We start from the raw sequence: 14,157 nt of genomic DNA on the forward strand, positions 1-14,157 counted from the left end.
CTGTTACATGGTAGTGTGTTGTGTAATTCTAGGGGGGTGAATGTAACAGGATCATTTATGTATTAATACTATTTGTGGAAGAACCCGGATATTATTTCGTATAATTCCACAAAATGTATTTATTTGTGTTAACACCTGACAATTAAGCCTCCTTTGTTTAACGTGGAACGTTTGTCTCCAAGCTTCAGTCCCCTATGGACACCTGTTGGGGCCACACCCTCCCTATAAAATAGTTTTTCCCGCCTCAACTCTTCCCTTTTGTTCCTGTACTCTGTGGGAGAGGTGAGCCTCAGTTATATGTGCAGATGACGGAGGATTTTGTGTTCCACTTTCTGTTGTCAGAATAAACGGAGACAGCCTTCAGAGTTGAACACGGTCTGGGTCACTCAAAATCAACACAACGCAAACAACACTATTCAACCGGTTACATATACACTTTTCATTCATACTTTATCATACCTAATAAAGAGAAATTCAAACAGTATTATTGTGTTTAAAAATACAAAGTGAGGCTGTGTTAGGATTATTTTTGGTTTTTAAATAATGAAAATTTCCAAGCATGAAACGTAAATAGCCCTTGGGTCTCTTTTTATATGACAAAATACAATGTTATTTTTTTGAGTGCTGTTGTAAGTCCATCCATCCATCCATCCATCCATCCATCCATCCATCCATCCATCCTTCTTCTGTACCCGCTTCCTCCTGCACTGAGGGTTGTGGGGGTCTCTTGGAGCTTATCCTAGCTGTCATAGTCCAGAGACAGGGTTACACCCTGGACAAGTTACCAGTTCATTGCAGGCACGCACAAAAAGACAAATTCTCTGGGCAACATCATTAGCAGCAGTCATTGCAGTGGTAGTTGGGGGAAAATAAAAGTGCCTGATGACTTTCTCAACCCGTCAGAGCACAGCATAGTTGTATGCTTCGCCATATCCCGCCTCCCGCATATATTTCTCAATTTCCAGTGGTTCGGGCACCCTGAGAATTGTCCTCCCATTTGCTGATTCCTCCCCTGCTTGAAGCTTTCTGATCAGTTCTGACATGGAGAGTCGATGCTGGGGGTTCCAATGGCAGCAGGACTGGATGATGGAGTACCTGTGGAACAGTGGTGAAACATAAGCACACACAAACCCACTGATGTATATCTGTTATTTTAACAGTTAGGAGAACACATTTACAACTGAATACTGTCTCGTCATAGCTCTTTTAAAAAACAAATAGAATAAAACTAAATCACATGTTATTAAAGGTTGAGCATGAGTTAAAGTTTCTTTAAGTGTTAAATACAAGTACGTATGTATGTTTTCTGTCTTACAGTGTATTTGAGCAGTTAGGCGGCTTTTTTAGGTGTTTTCCCCTTTGGAGGTACTGCAGAAGTTCAGTTGCCATGATCTCAGCAAATGGTGGGTCACCTGGATGCAGAGTAGTTTATGTTTGATGAACAGATGTGCACAGATGTTTAGAAAGTACAGTATTTGTGTCCAACTATGTACGCAATATATATCAAACGACAGCACTGCAGCTTGATATAAACTGTGTACAAATTTAAACATTCTCCAAAGTAGCTTTCACAGTGTATATATATTCATTTAAATAAATTTAAATGAATATATATATATATATATATATATATATATATATATATATATATATATACATATATATATTTGAGGCACTCACCCAGTGTGGCCATTTCATAGAGCAGAATACCGAAGGACCATCTGAAAATGTCAAGTTAAGGTACGTCATTTTGAATCAAAGTCAGCAGTTCACTTGTAATCTGAACAATCTCATGACAAACAGTGTTTGTTTGATTAAAAAAAAATTCCTAGTTATCTGATATTTACTGATATTTTCCTATCCAACTTCTTTAGATGAAGAAGAAGTGTGACAGATCGTAATACTCTCTCAGTCAAAGCCATTTTGACTGAGAGATTTTATTACGCTGCCTACTGAGTCATTCTGTGCAGTACTAAACTTTAAAGACAAGGCTATCTTTCTTACAGTAAATCATAAAATAACTGCTAGTTAAGACAACAGTACAATTATGAGTCTTTAACATGGCTCTTTGGAGTAAACTAGTTCAGACATTGAATTTACCTCCAATACATTCTGAACCAAGCTACTCTTACATCGGGCCCGTATACTCACACATCGCTGCTCGGACTGATCGTTCTTCTGCTCAGCACTTCCGGTGCCTGCCACTTCTTCAGCTCCATGTCATCCACAGCTTCGGGTGCATTTGCCTGTGCCTTCTGTCGATAGGCTGGACCCAGCCCCCACAGCTTGGCCGTCTGATCTCCGCCAACCAGGACGCTACGAGCGCCCACATTCCCATGAGTGCAATGCTGCGTGTGCAGGTACTCCTGGAGGAAGTGAAAACCACAAAGCTCTCATTGCCGGTGTGTTTGATTCATGGGTGACTGACACACACACACACACACACACACACACACACACACACACACACACACATAAAAGAACTGACAACAATGTATTTGAACCAACCAGGGCAGAGGCCACTTGTCTTGCCATGGTGAAGATCCTCATCTCAGTCATGTCACACGAGGACTCGATACCTGTGTGATTCTTCAGTGACATTGAGTGAAGATAAAGAAATGGAGCATGTGATTCAGCTCTCCTTGGTTTTATAGTTCAAATAAAAAAATATATATTCTATTGTTGTCTGACACCCATAACTTATTTTAGTATTTCCTTCTTCATTATAAACACGGCTGTTCATTCCAAGGCACAAGAAAAATATATGAACCCATGATTTGTCTTCTTTACGCTCTTACCTCAGTAGGTCAAATGATGCACACATATACTCAAATGATAACTGATGATTTAGTGGCATTTCAAAATTTGTCTCTCAGAATGAGCACATGCTGGGATGCTTTGACGCCACGCTCCTTTTTGTAGCAGCTGTACCTGTCGGCATCTCCACAGGTAGCCCAGCAGATCCCTGTGCTTCAAGTCCTCCACGACCATCACGAGGGGCGACTGGACTGAAACCACGCCGAGCAGCGCGGGAAGGAAGGGGTGCGGCCCGAGTCCCGACAAGAAGGACGCAAACCCCAGGAAGTGCCGCTTGTCACTGCCGCTTGCCGTGTCTGAGGTCAGAAAAAGTGAATGCATCTGAGGTTAGAAAATGTGGAACTGAGCTTGAAGGTGCCTGAGATCCTCACTTAACTTTGAGCACCCGCAGAATGACGTTCCTGTTGTCCATGCGTGCTCTGTAGAGGTTGACCATGTCGTCAGGTTTGATGGAGAAGGACATGGGCAGTGCATTGATTTGGCTGAAGGCTCCATGGTGCCTCTCAGCGGATCTATTTGGTACTGCAGGAATTGGCTTGACATTTTGCTGCACTTGTTGAACTGACATTGGCAGCGCCTCATGTTCCAGCGGGTTTATCCCAGGTGGGGCTTTTTTTTTTATTATTATTATTTTTTAGCAAGACACAGGAGAAAAAAAAAATACATCAGTATTTGTTTATTAAGGTTTTAACAACATAAAAAAAAGGGTTGCAAACATTTTCTTTCATGCTGACTCACCATCAATGCCCTGCAGGTCACGCCTGTGGCGATGCCTCCGTGTGTGTCGGTGGTGTGAGCCGTGGGAGCGCTGAGGCGCCGTGGGCTTCACTTGCTTGCGTCCGGGACAATACCGCACAATGCACACAGCCAGTAAGATGACCAGGGTGAAGAAAAGGAGCAGCGTAGGGACGATGATCACCGCCTGGTCATGGTCCCTCACAACTAAAGCAGAACGTTACACGTTTGTGGCAGTTCCAATAGAAGAAAAGGCGTTGTGCTATACCAGTACCAGCAAGACTTTCACCCCACTCAGTTGAAAAGTTTGGGTGCATTAATGCCTCAGGTGTTGAAGCAGTAGAAGAATTTTGACAGTGAATCACAGTCAGATGTCATTCCTTTGGCTTTTGGACAGCTCTTGAAACTGTCAATGATTATCAAAAACTAAATCAATTTCACCCTTGAGAAAAAACATGTTTATATTTAGTTTTTCAAATTTTACAATTCATATTTCTCAAATGGCAGCAATGTGATGCACCAACTTCACAATTTCTATTAGTCTAAATGTAATGTTTACTTAGAGCCACGCTGAGCAACTGACGGACCGGTTTGTCTGATAACATGTTTTCCTGTTCTGCCCTATTTCCCCACACAATGCAAGGTTGGCCAAACATCTTGCTGAAATTCCTGAAAATATTACATCCACAAGTTCCATTGTAATTTACAGTTTCTAAAGTTTTTTTTTTTATTATTCCTTCTCTTCAGCTACATTACTGCTAAATATGAATGTTTTTTAGCCATGTTACACAACTTTTGTTTTTTCTCCACTGAAAATCCAAAGTTCAAGGAAGACAACACTAGAATGTCAAACTCACCTTTGTAAACAGTCAATTCTGGTTGTTCTGCATTCCCACGTGTTGTGTGGCATTGGCAGTTTTCCATTATACATTATACATTATACTTTATTTTTTATCCTTTATAAAGACTCTGGATGTAGTTGTAGTTTTAAATGACTCAGCCTAGCATTCAACAAAAGGAATGAAACATGACTAAGCATCTTATTGGTTCCTGTTGTGTAACTCTAATCCATTATAACACAATCAGACTGACATCATAGCCAGTTTTTGTGTGGTTAGCGCCTGAAATAAAGTAAGTTATGGTTTCAATCATTTGATGTTTAGCTTGATTTTTTCCCCCACATTTGTTGTTTGATGGACTAGGATATATTGATAATGAATTTTAAACCACACAGATTATCATAAAGAGTTTATATTGCAGGTAAATGGTGAATGCTAATTAAAGGGCCTTAGTTGGGCCTGAAAGACACGATGGAAAAGGAGAGGCAAGAAGGAAATGCATGATGATACATGATGAGCTGTGGTTGTGTTCTTACTGCATAAGTGGTCGTCTGGTTCACAATCTGTTGTGGAATTTGATGACATGCTGAAGAACAAGAGAAGAGCACAGATACATTATTTATTATTAGTCTTGTTTATTTCTGATTAATGTTAAATTGTAGGTGCGGGAGGGGGGGGGAGAGAGAGAGTAAAGGATCACTGGACACTGGAGTTTCTGTTTTGATATTGGTCTGAGTTGTTGCATTTTTGTTGCCGATATCTAAAATGCAGCTGTTGCATTTTTGTTAAAATCCTTTTCTGATTGAAAATGTCAGGTATTGTATTGTGAACACCTAGTTAGCTGAAGTATTGCTAACATTGTACCCCTTTGTGACATCAGAAAGAGTTATTTCAAGTCACTGTGTTGATGATGGATTTCTCTCGTTTTGAAAACAAAGACAATTTGTCCTACCTTGGGACAACAAGGATGAGAATGATTATTAATCATAAGCTTATAACTGTATTGTATAAGCACATAGCTGTCTTTTTCCAGTTAGTTGCAGCAGTTTTTTTTTTTTGTTTTTTTTTATTAAAAACTGGACGAAGCAGTTTGACAGTCTTTCTGCTGTCATGCCTGAAGGGCAACAGCAGCTAATTCCAAGTCCTTTGCAGCAGTTACATTTCCAGTCCCCTAAGTCGCCCTCAGTGTTTCTTGTATTTGAGTCACAAACAATCGCAAGGCAAACTCACATTAGCACTGGAGAAGTTACAAAAAAACTGAGAATGTTTACTGTGTGCTCACATGGAAATGTATGTATTTTAATTCATGTTCCTTTTTTTTGCGCAAATAAGTCATATAGTCACATGTTTAAAGAGAACAAACCCCATTGGAGATCAAGTTAAACCCTCTTTGATCCACACTGTCTTATTCCAGCAAGTTGAATCAAGCTCTCAATCAAGCTTTCAGTCATTTCTAAAGCGCTCTAAGGTTTACATTAAAATGTTGTAGCTTATTGTAAAATGTATTCTTACCTAGCTGGTTCTTAATTGTCATCCCAGAGGCTGTTCAAAAGCCACAAAGACACAGGAGAGTGTCAACAATTTTAAGAGAATACCTTCCCGGTTACAAGTGCCAGGTCTCTGTCAGTTGTAGCAATGACGCCGAACCATCTTCACCTAAAAGACTGTGGTACTAAAAAGTTGTAAGTGTTTTTACGTTCTTAAACGTGCAGCACCAGCACACAATAAGCACCTCGGCAGGATTAGAAACACGACAGCAATGTTTTTTGTCATTCCTCAAGAACTGAGGAAACCAGTTTGCCTTCATTGCCGCACTTCCACCACACACAGCAAAACCTGCTGCATCAACACACACCTACATGCACGGCCTAAGGCTTTGACATTTCACAACATGTACACACACAGACTGGAGAGAGAAGAAACGACAAGTATGCTCCTAACAACACACAGCCATACATGCGAAGCGTACGCAAACAAAATGTTTTTTTTGGTTTGTTTTTTTTTTGGGGGGGGGGGGGGGGGGTTTGGGGTGTGAGGGTGGGGTCCATCTACTTAGGAACAGACAACATTCCAAGTATTCTCATGACATCACGACCATTAGCCTTCCCGGCGTCTGGGAAAACATGTTTAAACTGTGTGAACCTGAGTATCGCAGTCAATCTTCTGCAGCCTTACCTGGCCGCAGACAAGTCGACGGTCTCCTCACGTGTGAGAAACAAAGCTTTAACTCCACACTGGCCGCGTACGTCCGCCCTTGTATCCTGCTGATGTCTCTAATGTGTTTCTGTCAGTCTCGCCGTCTCTAGCTCTCCTGCCTGTGCCTGACCACACCCACCCCTCCGCTGTCGTTTTGTTTTGCCTCTCTTATTGCACACGCCCTGCAGTCAGGCCTGTGTTTACGTTGTGCGTATGTGCGTGCGTGCGTGCGCGCGGCCTTTTCAGACACCCGCGGCTGGCAAACTGACTGACGCCCTCAGTGCATCGCTTGGGATTTTGCTCAGTCACCCGTGTTTACTTACCAGTGATCCAAGTAAAACTGGGCTATTTTCGTTGAATCAGTGAAATGTTAAATGAGATGACATGTCCTGGATAATGTCATTAAAAAAATAAAACGTGTCTAAATTTAGTATCTGATTCAGACAAATGACACCGTTGATAATTTCGGCTTAAGTGTTGTGGCAAGTCCTATTGGAGGTGAGAGGTCTTACTCCTTGTGTGCTGTCCAGCTTGATTTGATTGTCATGACTGCGTACCTGCCAGGCTACCTCACCCTCTTTCTATTGAAACTGCTCGCTGACACACCCACACAGGTTTCACACGAGAGCCATTGTGTGATCATCATCCATGCGTATGTGGCAAGGTGCAGAGGGCCCGGGCGGGCTTCGAACCCCAGACTCCCGGGTAATAGCCATGCGCGCTTAACCATTCGGCCAGAGAGATATCCCCTTGGCCAAGTAGCCAAGGACGCATGATCAATTGGAGGCACAGTGACACGACCGCCACTGTCACACATATCTTGTGTATACCGATAACATTGATCATTCATTTGTAGCTTTAGCAGCTTTAGCAGCTGTTTGCCTACAGTTTTTAATGTGAGTTTGGTTTGGTTATCAGTAAGATTTTGTTTCCAATTTGTCCCTCGTCGTCATCAAAGACTGCTTTGTTTTTTCTTTATTTATTCCAATTGAATTGTCCCGAGCTTAGTCAAAGGCCGACAAACACAGATAAGTTCATATCATGACTAGTTCACCAATTCATCAAAGTTAAAACATTTTTGGAGAGTTTTACAAGCTGCTTGATAGAAAAATTCTGCTTCTGTGAAATGCATCTAAATCTCTTCTAGGAATATAGAATCAGGGTTTCACTCAACAGGAAAAATCATCAACACTGTTATTCTTGTTTCGTTTTTGCTTTTTTTTTTTTTTTTAACCATCAGTGACCTGCCACTCCATGTGATTCTCAAACCTTTTGGATTGTTGGTCAGGTTGACCTGTGTGGTCTTGATGTTGAACGACTCCTCATTCTCCCATAAAGTCCAAGCTATGAAGTGCTTCCAACCCTCGCTGGAGAATGAACTTTGCAGGGATTGGCAGTCAGCTCAGGACACAGTGGGGGGTAACCCCCAGCTGGAGCTGCTTTACACACGTCTGAATATGTGTGTGTGTGTGTGTGTGTGTGTGTGTGTCAGTCTGTTGCAATGCAATGCAATGCAATGCGTGTGTGTGTGTGTGTGTGTGTGTGTGTGTGTGTGTGTGTGTGTGTGTGTGTGAAGGTCCTGGCGACCAGCACAGCCCCGGTAATGCTTAGACAGACTGTGAGCGGGTGCGTTTATTTTTGGGTCAGTGACAGTGTGTCAATGGCCGCAGATGCGTCGGAAAGGAAGGCTCTAAGATACAAGCAAACCCTGGTCAGTCTCCTGCCTCTGTCCTCCTCCTCTTCCTCCTCTTCCTCCTCTTCCTTTTCTTCTTCTTCTTCTTCTTCTTCTTCTTCAACTTCTTCTTTCCTGTCGCTCCATCCGCTTGCCTCGCCTCGCCTCTCCTCGCCTTCTTCTTTTTCTTCTCTTGCATTGTGTGTGTTCTGCACGTTATCTTGCATTACGCACCTGCGCTGGCCCCGCCGCGTCTGTCTCATTGTCCTGCGCGTGCCAGTGCTTGTCAATAGGCCACAGGCTGCACGCGCGCGTGTCGATCTGGTGCTTGCTCGGAGGACCAATTAGCGGATGTTTAACAACAGGGTCACGCACGTGGTCGACGCAACAGGTGCTGGACACTGTGCACCTCCTTCACCCCCCTGATCTTGGCATGCATGCATACATGTGCGCGCGCGAACACACACACACACACACACACGCACTTTGTTGCCGCCTCGCTGTTTCCTCCGCTTCCTATCGGCCACCTGTTTGCTCCCCTCCGCGCCTCATTTCTTAAGCCCTGCTGAGCCCTATCACATCCAATAAAGCACTTCTGTGCAGGGGCGGAAAGTGTGGAAAATGTGCCGCCAATGTTAGTGAGCGGCTGCTTTGTAGGAAATGTCCAAGTTGGCTCCGAGGAAGAAAATCAATTCACGCAAATTTCACAAAGCTCACAAAATTGACCACTTGTTTTTTTTTTGTTTTTAAGAAGTATAAATTTGAGGGGATTTGCCTCAGCGTGTTGTGTAAAAGTAGAGGCTGCGTAGCTGAATGTCTGCGTATCACCCCCGTACTTGTCGTCTCAGATTCTCTCAGTGGTTCTGACCTTTCCTCTTTAACTGTCTCTGTTTTTCCACGACTGCAGGGCTGCCTCATGATAGTCCCAGTGAGAGCAGCGGTAATTTGCTTAGGCTGGTCAGTAAAATATAAGTAAAAGGAAAGACAGTGATAAAACTGGAAATAGGATCAGTATGTTATGGGAGACTGAATAGTTGGTGGAGTGATCTTCTGGGAGTAAGGGAGTAATTCAGGACACACACACTTCATTGCGACAAAATGCAGAAAAATAAAAGTCAAATGTAAACTTTTTTACATTTACTAGTAACTATTTCGTTTGACAAGATTCAATCATCATCATCATCACAGGTGTAGAATTGTCAAAGGTTCATCCATACAGCTCCTGGAGCCTCCCGCAGTGTTGATCAGTATGTGGCTGCTGGCGATCTCAGTGACTTATAGAATTGCTTGTTGTAACTCAATACCTGTCAGGCAGCTCAGTGAAGTGCAGAGTCATCTCGTGTTTGAATGTGCTGCTCAGAGCCATGCTGGCCTTGGTAACCCTCATGTTTACGCCGTCGCTTGTGGAGGCAAATGAGAGCGCCGTCGTGCCACTTTCTCATTTTGTAAGTTCGAGTTTGTGCATTTTGTGTATTGTGCAAATCTTTCTTTTGCAACACGTAACTTGGTCGACAGACAAAGCTGGCGTGAAGCCAGTGAGGTCTAAACAAATGGATGCATGGAGAGCAACAACAGCTCTTAGCGCTGTGGCCGCCAACAAAGACGCGGAATGTTACTGGGGAGAGTTGAGCCAGGCGGAGAATGGATATAGTTAAAACCCGTCTCATTTTAGAAGACCTTCATATGCATTAGGTTGGACTTCAGCCGACAGCTTGTATCGGCATTAGGGCATGAACCCGCTCTCAGCCGGACACACGCAGCTGAGTGTGGAGCTGTGAGGACAGTGAGAAGAGCAGACAGATGACTTTAGCTGGACCTTGTCAAGTCAATGTGGAATGATCCAGTTCAGAGAATTGTGCATAACGTTGTTATGTCTCGATTATGGTTTTCTCCTACAGTGAAAGAAGAAGCATATTTTTAAAACTGGAACATACAGACTTGGATATGACTGCCTGCACTGCAGGATAAATTAGTTAAAGTTCAAAGACAGTATCACCAAACAAATCTTTGTCCATATTTCCGGGTTGTAAAGTCAGTAAATTAATGATGCAAATTCAGACAAATCGACTCGGACTCAATGAAATATATCCTTTTTAAGTGATGAGTTAAACTTATTTTAGTTGAATTGCATCTCCTCAAAAAGGATTAATTAGTAAAAAGCAACACAAAATTCTAATCATATGATATATCACTGTCCTGGTGGCAGTGGAGGCCCCTATTATGTTACGTCACTGCTGCTGATTTCACCATCTTTGTCTGAGCTGCATGCAAGGCACAGGCTGACTGTTCATTCGCAGGTCCACAGCTGGACTTATTTGCTCAACCGTCTGGTCTGGAGTCGTCCTGTCTCTTTATAGCTCCCCTCCAAAGGTCCTGGAGGGACAGCTGGAAGGTGTCACAGAGAAGGACATAGGAGAAACGGAGAAATATGATGAGGAAATAAAAAGTACACTGATGGTAGGAGAGAAGTGTGGGAAGGGTAATGACAAATATTGGATCACGCCAGGACTAAATTTAGCCCCGAGTTGTGTTTCACCAGCAGAGACAGCGAAATGGAGAGTAGGAGGAAACGACAGGAGGAAGGAGGTAAAGGAGCACGAGTGATAAGTGCCGAGTAGAGTTTCACTGGTCAGGAGGGAAAACAGGAAGGAAGAGAGCTTGAGCTTGCTTACATGCATCTTTGATAATGCAAGCAGACCAGTTTAACAACTCACTTTGTTGCTGACCTTACATTTGTTGCTTTTTGAAAAATAATAATAATGAAAAGACACACATGCAAGGAGAAAGCGTATGACTTTCTTCGGACACACATTCTATTTCTGTCAGAATATTGCGCCTCAGGTGATCCGTGTCGTACCAGGTCACCCGCACAATTTCGTCCTGACGTTTTGTTTCCTGCTGAACTCCCGTGAGGTGCGTTCCCCCGAAAAAGCTGCCAGGTTAAGTCCTCTGAGGTGCTTCTGTGGCTGGGCTCTGTGAGCCTTGGCATTGAGTTACTTGTACATATGCGCGTCTAAATCCACCAGTGTGTTGTCTATGAACTTGCTAAATTAAAAGTTGTTGAAAGGCTTCGGCATGAGTTTGAAGCACGAGAGACGACTTACCGGCTTGTCGGTTATATTCTTGGAGTTCTATTGTTTGCTTGTTCATAGGCCCAGAATATGTACATGAGCCCCTGTCAGATGTTGTGTGCTGAAATATTATGCAGCAGTTTAGTTGTGGATATTGATAAAGCATAGCAGTTTTTATTGAAAATCGTAAAAAAAAAAACAGTAATATTTCATCTATTGTTTTTTTTACAATCAAAGTGTTAATTAGTGTCAATGATTTTTTTTTTTTAAGTTAAAAATATTTTTGAATTGTTCCTTTGAAAGAGAACATGCCAAGTGTACAAGTATTTCACTTCTTTATATGAAATAAAATGGCAAATAAGAAAATATTCTGTATACTCTATACATGAACTCAACATTATTTTATTTAGGTCGGTCTGGCACCCCAGAAAAGAGACTACTAATCTTGGAAATAGCACATAGTATGTCTTTGTAAAGAGGGGAGAAATCATAATCCAATTCCTCAGATTTGTTTTGTCCACTCTGTTCCCTTGTCCGCTTTTTTAATATCACCTCAAATGCTAGAATAATGACCTCAGTTTCCTCATTGCAAACCTTTTTGCCCTCAACACTGTGTCCCAACAGGCCAATGATTTTGAGGTCAGGCTCCTCCGAGTTAGATTTATCCACACCGAGATCCCCCGTCTCACAATCCTATGAGAGAAAGCTGACCTCTCATGCATATCGCCTAAGAGGGGGTCCGTCCCTGCAGACCGGAGAGAACTTGCATTGTTTGTTGCACGTTCCCAGGCAGGCGACCGTCTCTCTGCTCGGTTTGGATCCTGCTGCCAGTGGTGTACGACGAAGGGCAATATCCTTCTAGGTATGAATCCATCGCCCCTCGTGATGTAGTGTTGCTCTGGGAACACTGGCTCATTAAATGGTAGGTACACACCTCCAAACATTAGGTGATAGTAATGAGAACCATCACCGTGAGCCATCTTTGGTCTGTGGTCTTTGTGCACATACAAGATGTGTTGAGTTTCTTTTCTACACATCTTCTGTGCGATTCAAGAGCATCTATTGCACAAAGAGCCGTATTACTCCTAATTGCTCATGCTTGCTCAGTTGCAAACTACTAGGAGGACTCGGGCAGGTCCACCCCCCAGGCCCCATTTACACCTTGCATTTACCATACAATATACATATGTATATATGCATTCCTATAAAATTAAAGTTATATCAAAGACATATTGGGAATAAAGGCACGCTGATGACATCATCAGTAAGTGTGAACACCGATTCAGCGCTGGAAGTTTTACTTTCATCTACTTTCACTCCATATGACTTCTCCAATTAAATCTAATGGCACACAGCATGTAATGAAGTGTTTCATTGCTGCCACCCTTAGCTTCTTCTCTAATCTCTCCCTCTTGATTGATCCACCTGTTTACATTGTAGTAAAGATGAGATGAGTTGTCAAAGGGGAGAATATAGAAGAATAGAAAACTCCCTCCCCCACTGAAGGACAAAGTCTGAGTGGACTTTTCAGAGACCATATTAGCTGTATATATATAATTGTTTGTTGTGTGAGGGACTTCATCCAAATCTGTTTTCTTTAGGTTGAAGTTTGTGCCATCAAAGCAGATTTATGGTTTTAATGATATGGGAAAAAGAATTGTTAGACATTACCTTGGCATTGCCAGTATCATTTTTAATGCAAGATGAAACAAACAAACAAGTAGACTTGTATTTTTTTTAAATCAAACTTTCTTTCGTCTTCTTTTGTGGAATAAGTGCAGTAATTGTCATAGCTAAATACGACAAAACAAACATAGTATTGGACTCAAAGAAACATTAGAGTTCTGAGTTTGGAGTGTTGTCATTAACCGTCCGTGCTGTCCCCACTGTTCATCTTCCTGCCTTGAACTCTTCTTTCTCCATTTTAGGGATTTACTTTCCTTATTATCTCCTTATCAAGCCATGATTTTCATTTAGTGCCATCACAACCGTCTTCCTCCCAGCCCGGGTCTTCCATTTCCAAGCCCTCGGGCTCCGATTCTGGCGCGTCAGAATTCTCGGAATCATAATCTTGTAACAGGAAGTCTTCAGGCTGCGGCGCGGGCTCCAAGGGAAACTCCGGCTCTGCAGGTTGCATCGGCTCGTTCTCAGGCTCGTTCTCTGCATCTTGCTCTAAAAGGGGCATCGGTCTTACAGCTTGGTTTTGCTCGTCGGGCCTAACGTGATTCTGCACCAAGGGTGCTATCCTCCTAGGTACGAATCCATCTCCCCTTGTTTCAAAGCTTTCTTCTGGAAATCGGGGCTCGATGAACTGTAAATTCACGGCGTCTATCATGACAAACCGGTTCACATTGCCGTCACCTCGAGACATTTCCCCTTTTTCATTCTTTGTCCAAAGGCAAAGGGAATTGGGTGCTTTAAAAGAGGGAAAATGCTTTTTTCCTCGTTCACTTCTCCTATTTCCTCCAAAAGGTTTTGACACAGCCAGCGTTTAAAGGCTTGCATGACTGTCGCCCTCACTGCATTCTCCCGGGTTTCCATACTCTGATGGGCCAGGTAGAAAGGGGCGGAGCCCTTCCGCCCTCCCATTGGTACCTTTAATATCAAACCATTGCACGCGACATCAAAGACGCATCGTGATTAAAGACAGTCACATGACACTGTTACTTAGTAGGAATGTTAGTAGGAATATTGAATCAACACTGTTGCAATAACTTCAAAATTAAGTGAATGCAATGCTTTGATATGCAATTTATTGATGAATTTATTAGATGAAATTGAAATTGTGACGCTGCTACTTCAATACATCCTGACTATATTTTCAGGC

The 14,157-nt window shown here is 42.7% G+C and overlaps 2 protein-coding genes across 2 annotated transcripts in view; one reads left to right on the forward strand and one right to left on the reverse strand.

Moving 5' to 3' along the window:
- Positions 1-415: 415 nt before the first annotated feature.
- Positions 416-4,917, reverse strand: styk1a (serine/threonine/tyrosine kinase 1a). Its single transcript, XM_076051636.1, has 9 exons — positions 4,410-4,917; positions 3,556-3,759; positions 3,193-3,426; positions 2,932-3,113; positions 2,509-2,589; positions 2,152-2,366; positions 1,681-1,721; positions 1,316-1,412; positions 416-1,095 (listed from the first exon to the last, which is right to left on the reverse strand). The coding sequence occupies exons 1-9, from the start codon at positions 4,474-4,476 to the stop codon at positions 900-902; spliced, it is 1,317 nt and encodes a 438-aa protein (XP_075907751.1). The 5' UTR covers positions 4,477-4,917; the 3' UTR covers positions 416-899.
- Positions 4,918-8,209: 3,292 nt separating this feature from the next.
- The window catches only part of clcn1a (chloride channel, voltage-sensitive 1a), a 40,560-nt gene continuing 34,612 nt past the window's right edge, over positions 8,210-14,157 (forward strand). Inside the window, exon 1 of the mRNA XM_076011535.1 lies at positions 8,210-8,298. Within this exon, the coding sequence (XP_075867650.1) occupies positions 8,248-8,298 (51 nt within the window). The 5' untranslated portion in view covers positions 8,210-8,247. The remainder of the gene's footprint in view (positions 8,299-14,157) is intronic.

Source organism: Nelusetta ayraudi, unplaced genomic scaffold (genome assembly GCF_046127955.1).
Source record: "Nelusetta ayraudi isolate G7.1 ecotype Tasmania unplaced genomic scaffold, CSIRO-AGI_Nayr_v1 ptg000135l, whole genome shotgun sequence".
NCBI classification, from domain to species: domain Eukaryota; kingdom Metazoa; phylum Chordata; class Actinopteri; order Tetraodontiformes; family Monacanthidae; genus Nelusetta; species Nelusetta ayraudi.

What these genes read in the sequence shown, in the direction of transcription:
- styk1a (XM_076051636.1), bottom strand. Translation starts at nt 4,476, where the DNA reads ATGGAAAACTGCCAATGCCACACAACACGTGGGAATGCAGAACAACCA. An exon ending in CATTCTGCGGGTGCTCAAAG is followed by an intron (nt 3,114 to 3,192) that starts TTAAGTGAGGAT and finishes TTCTGACCTCAG; the next exon opens with ACACGGCAAGCGGCAGTGAC. An exon ending in CTATGAAATGGCCACACTGG is followed by an intron (nt 1,413 to 1,680) that starts GTGAGTGCCTCA and finishes CTCTGCATCCAG; the next exon opens with GTGACCCACCATTTGCTGAG.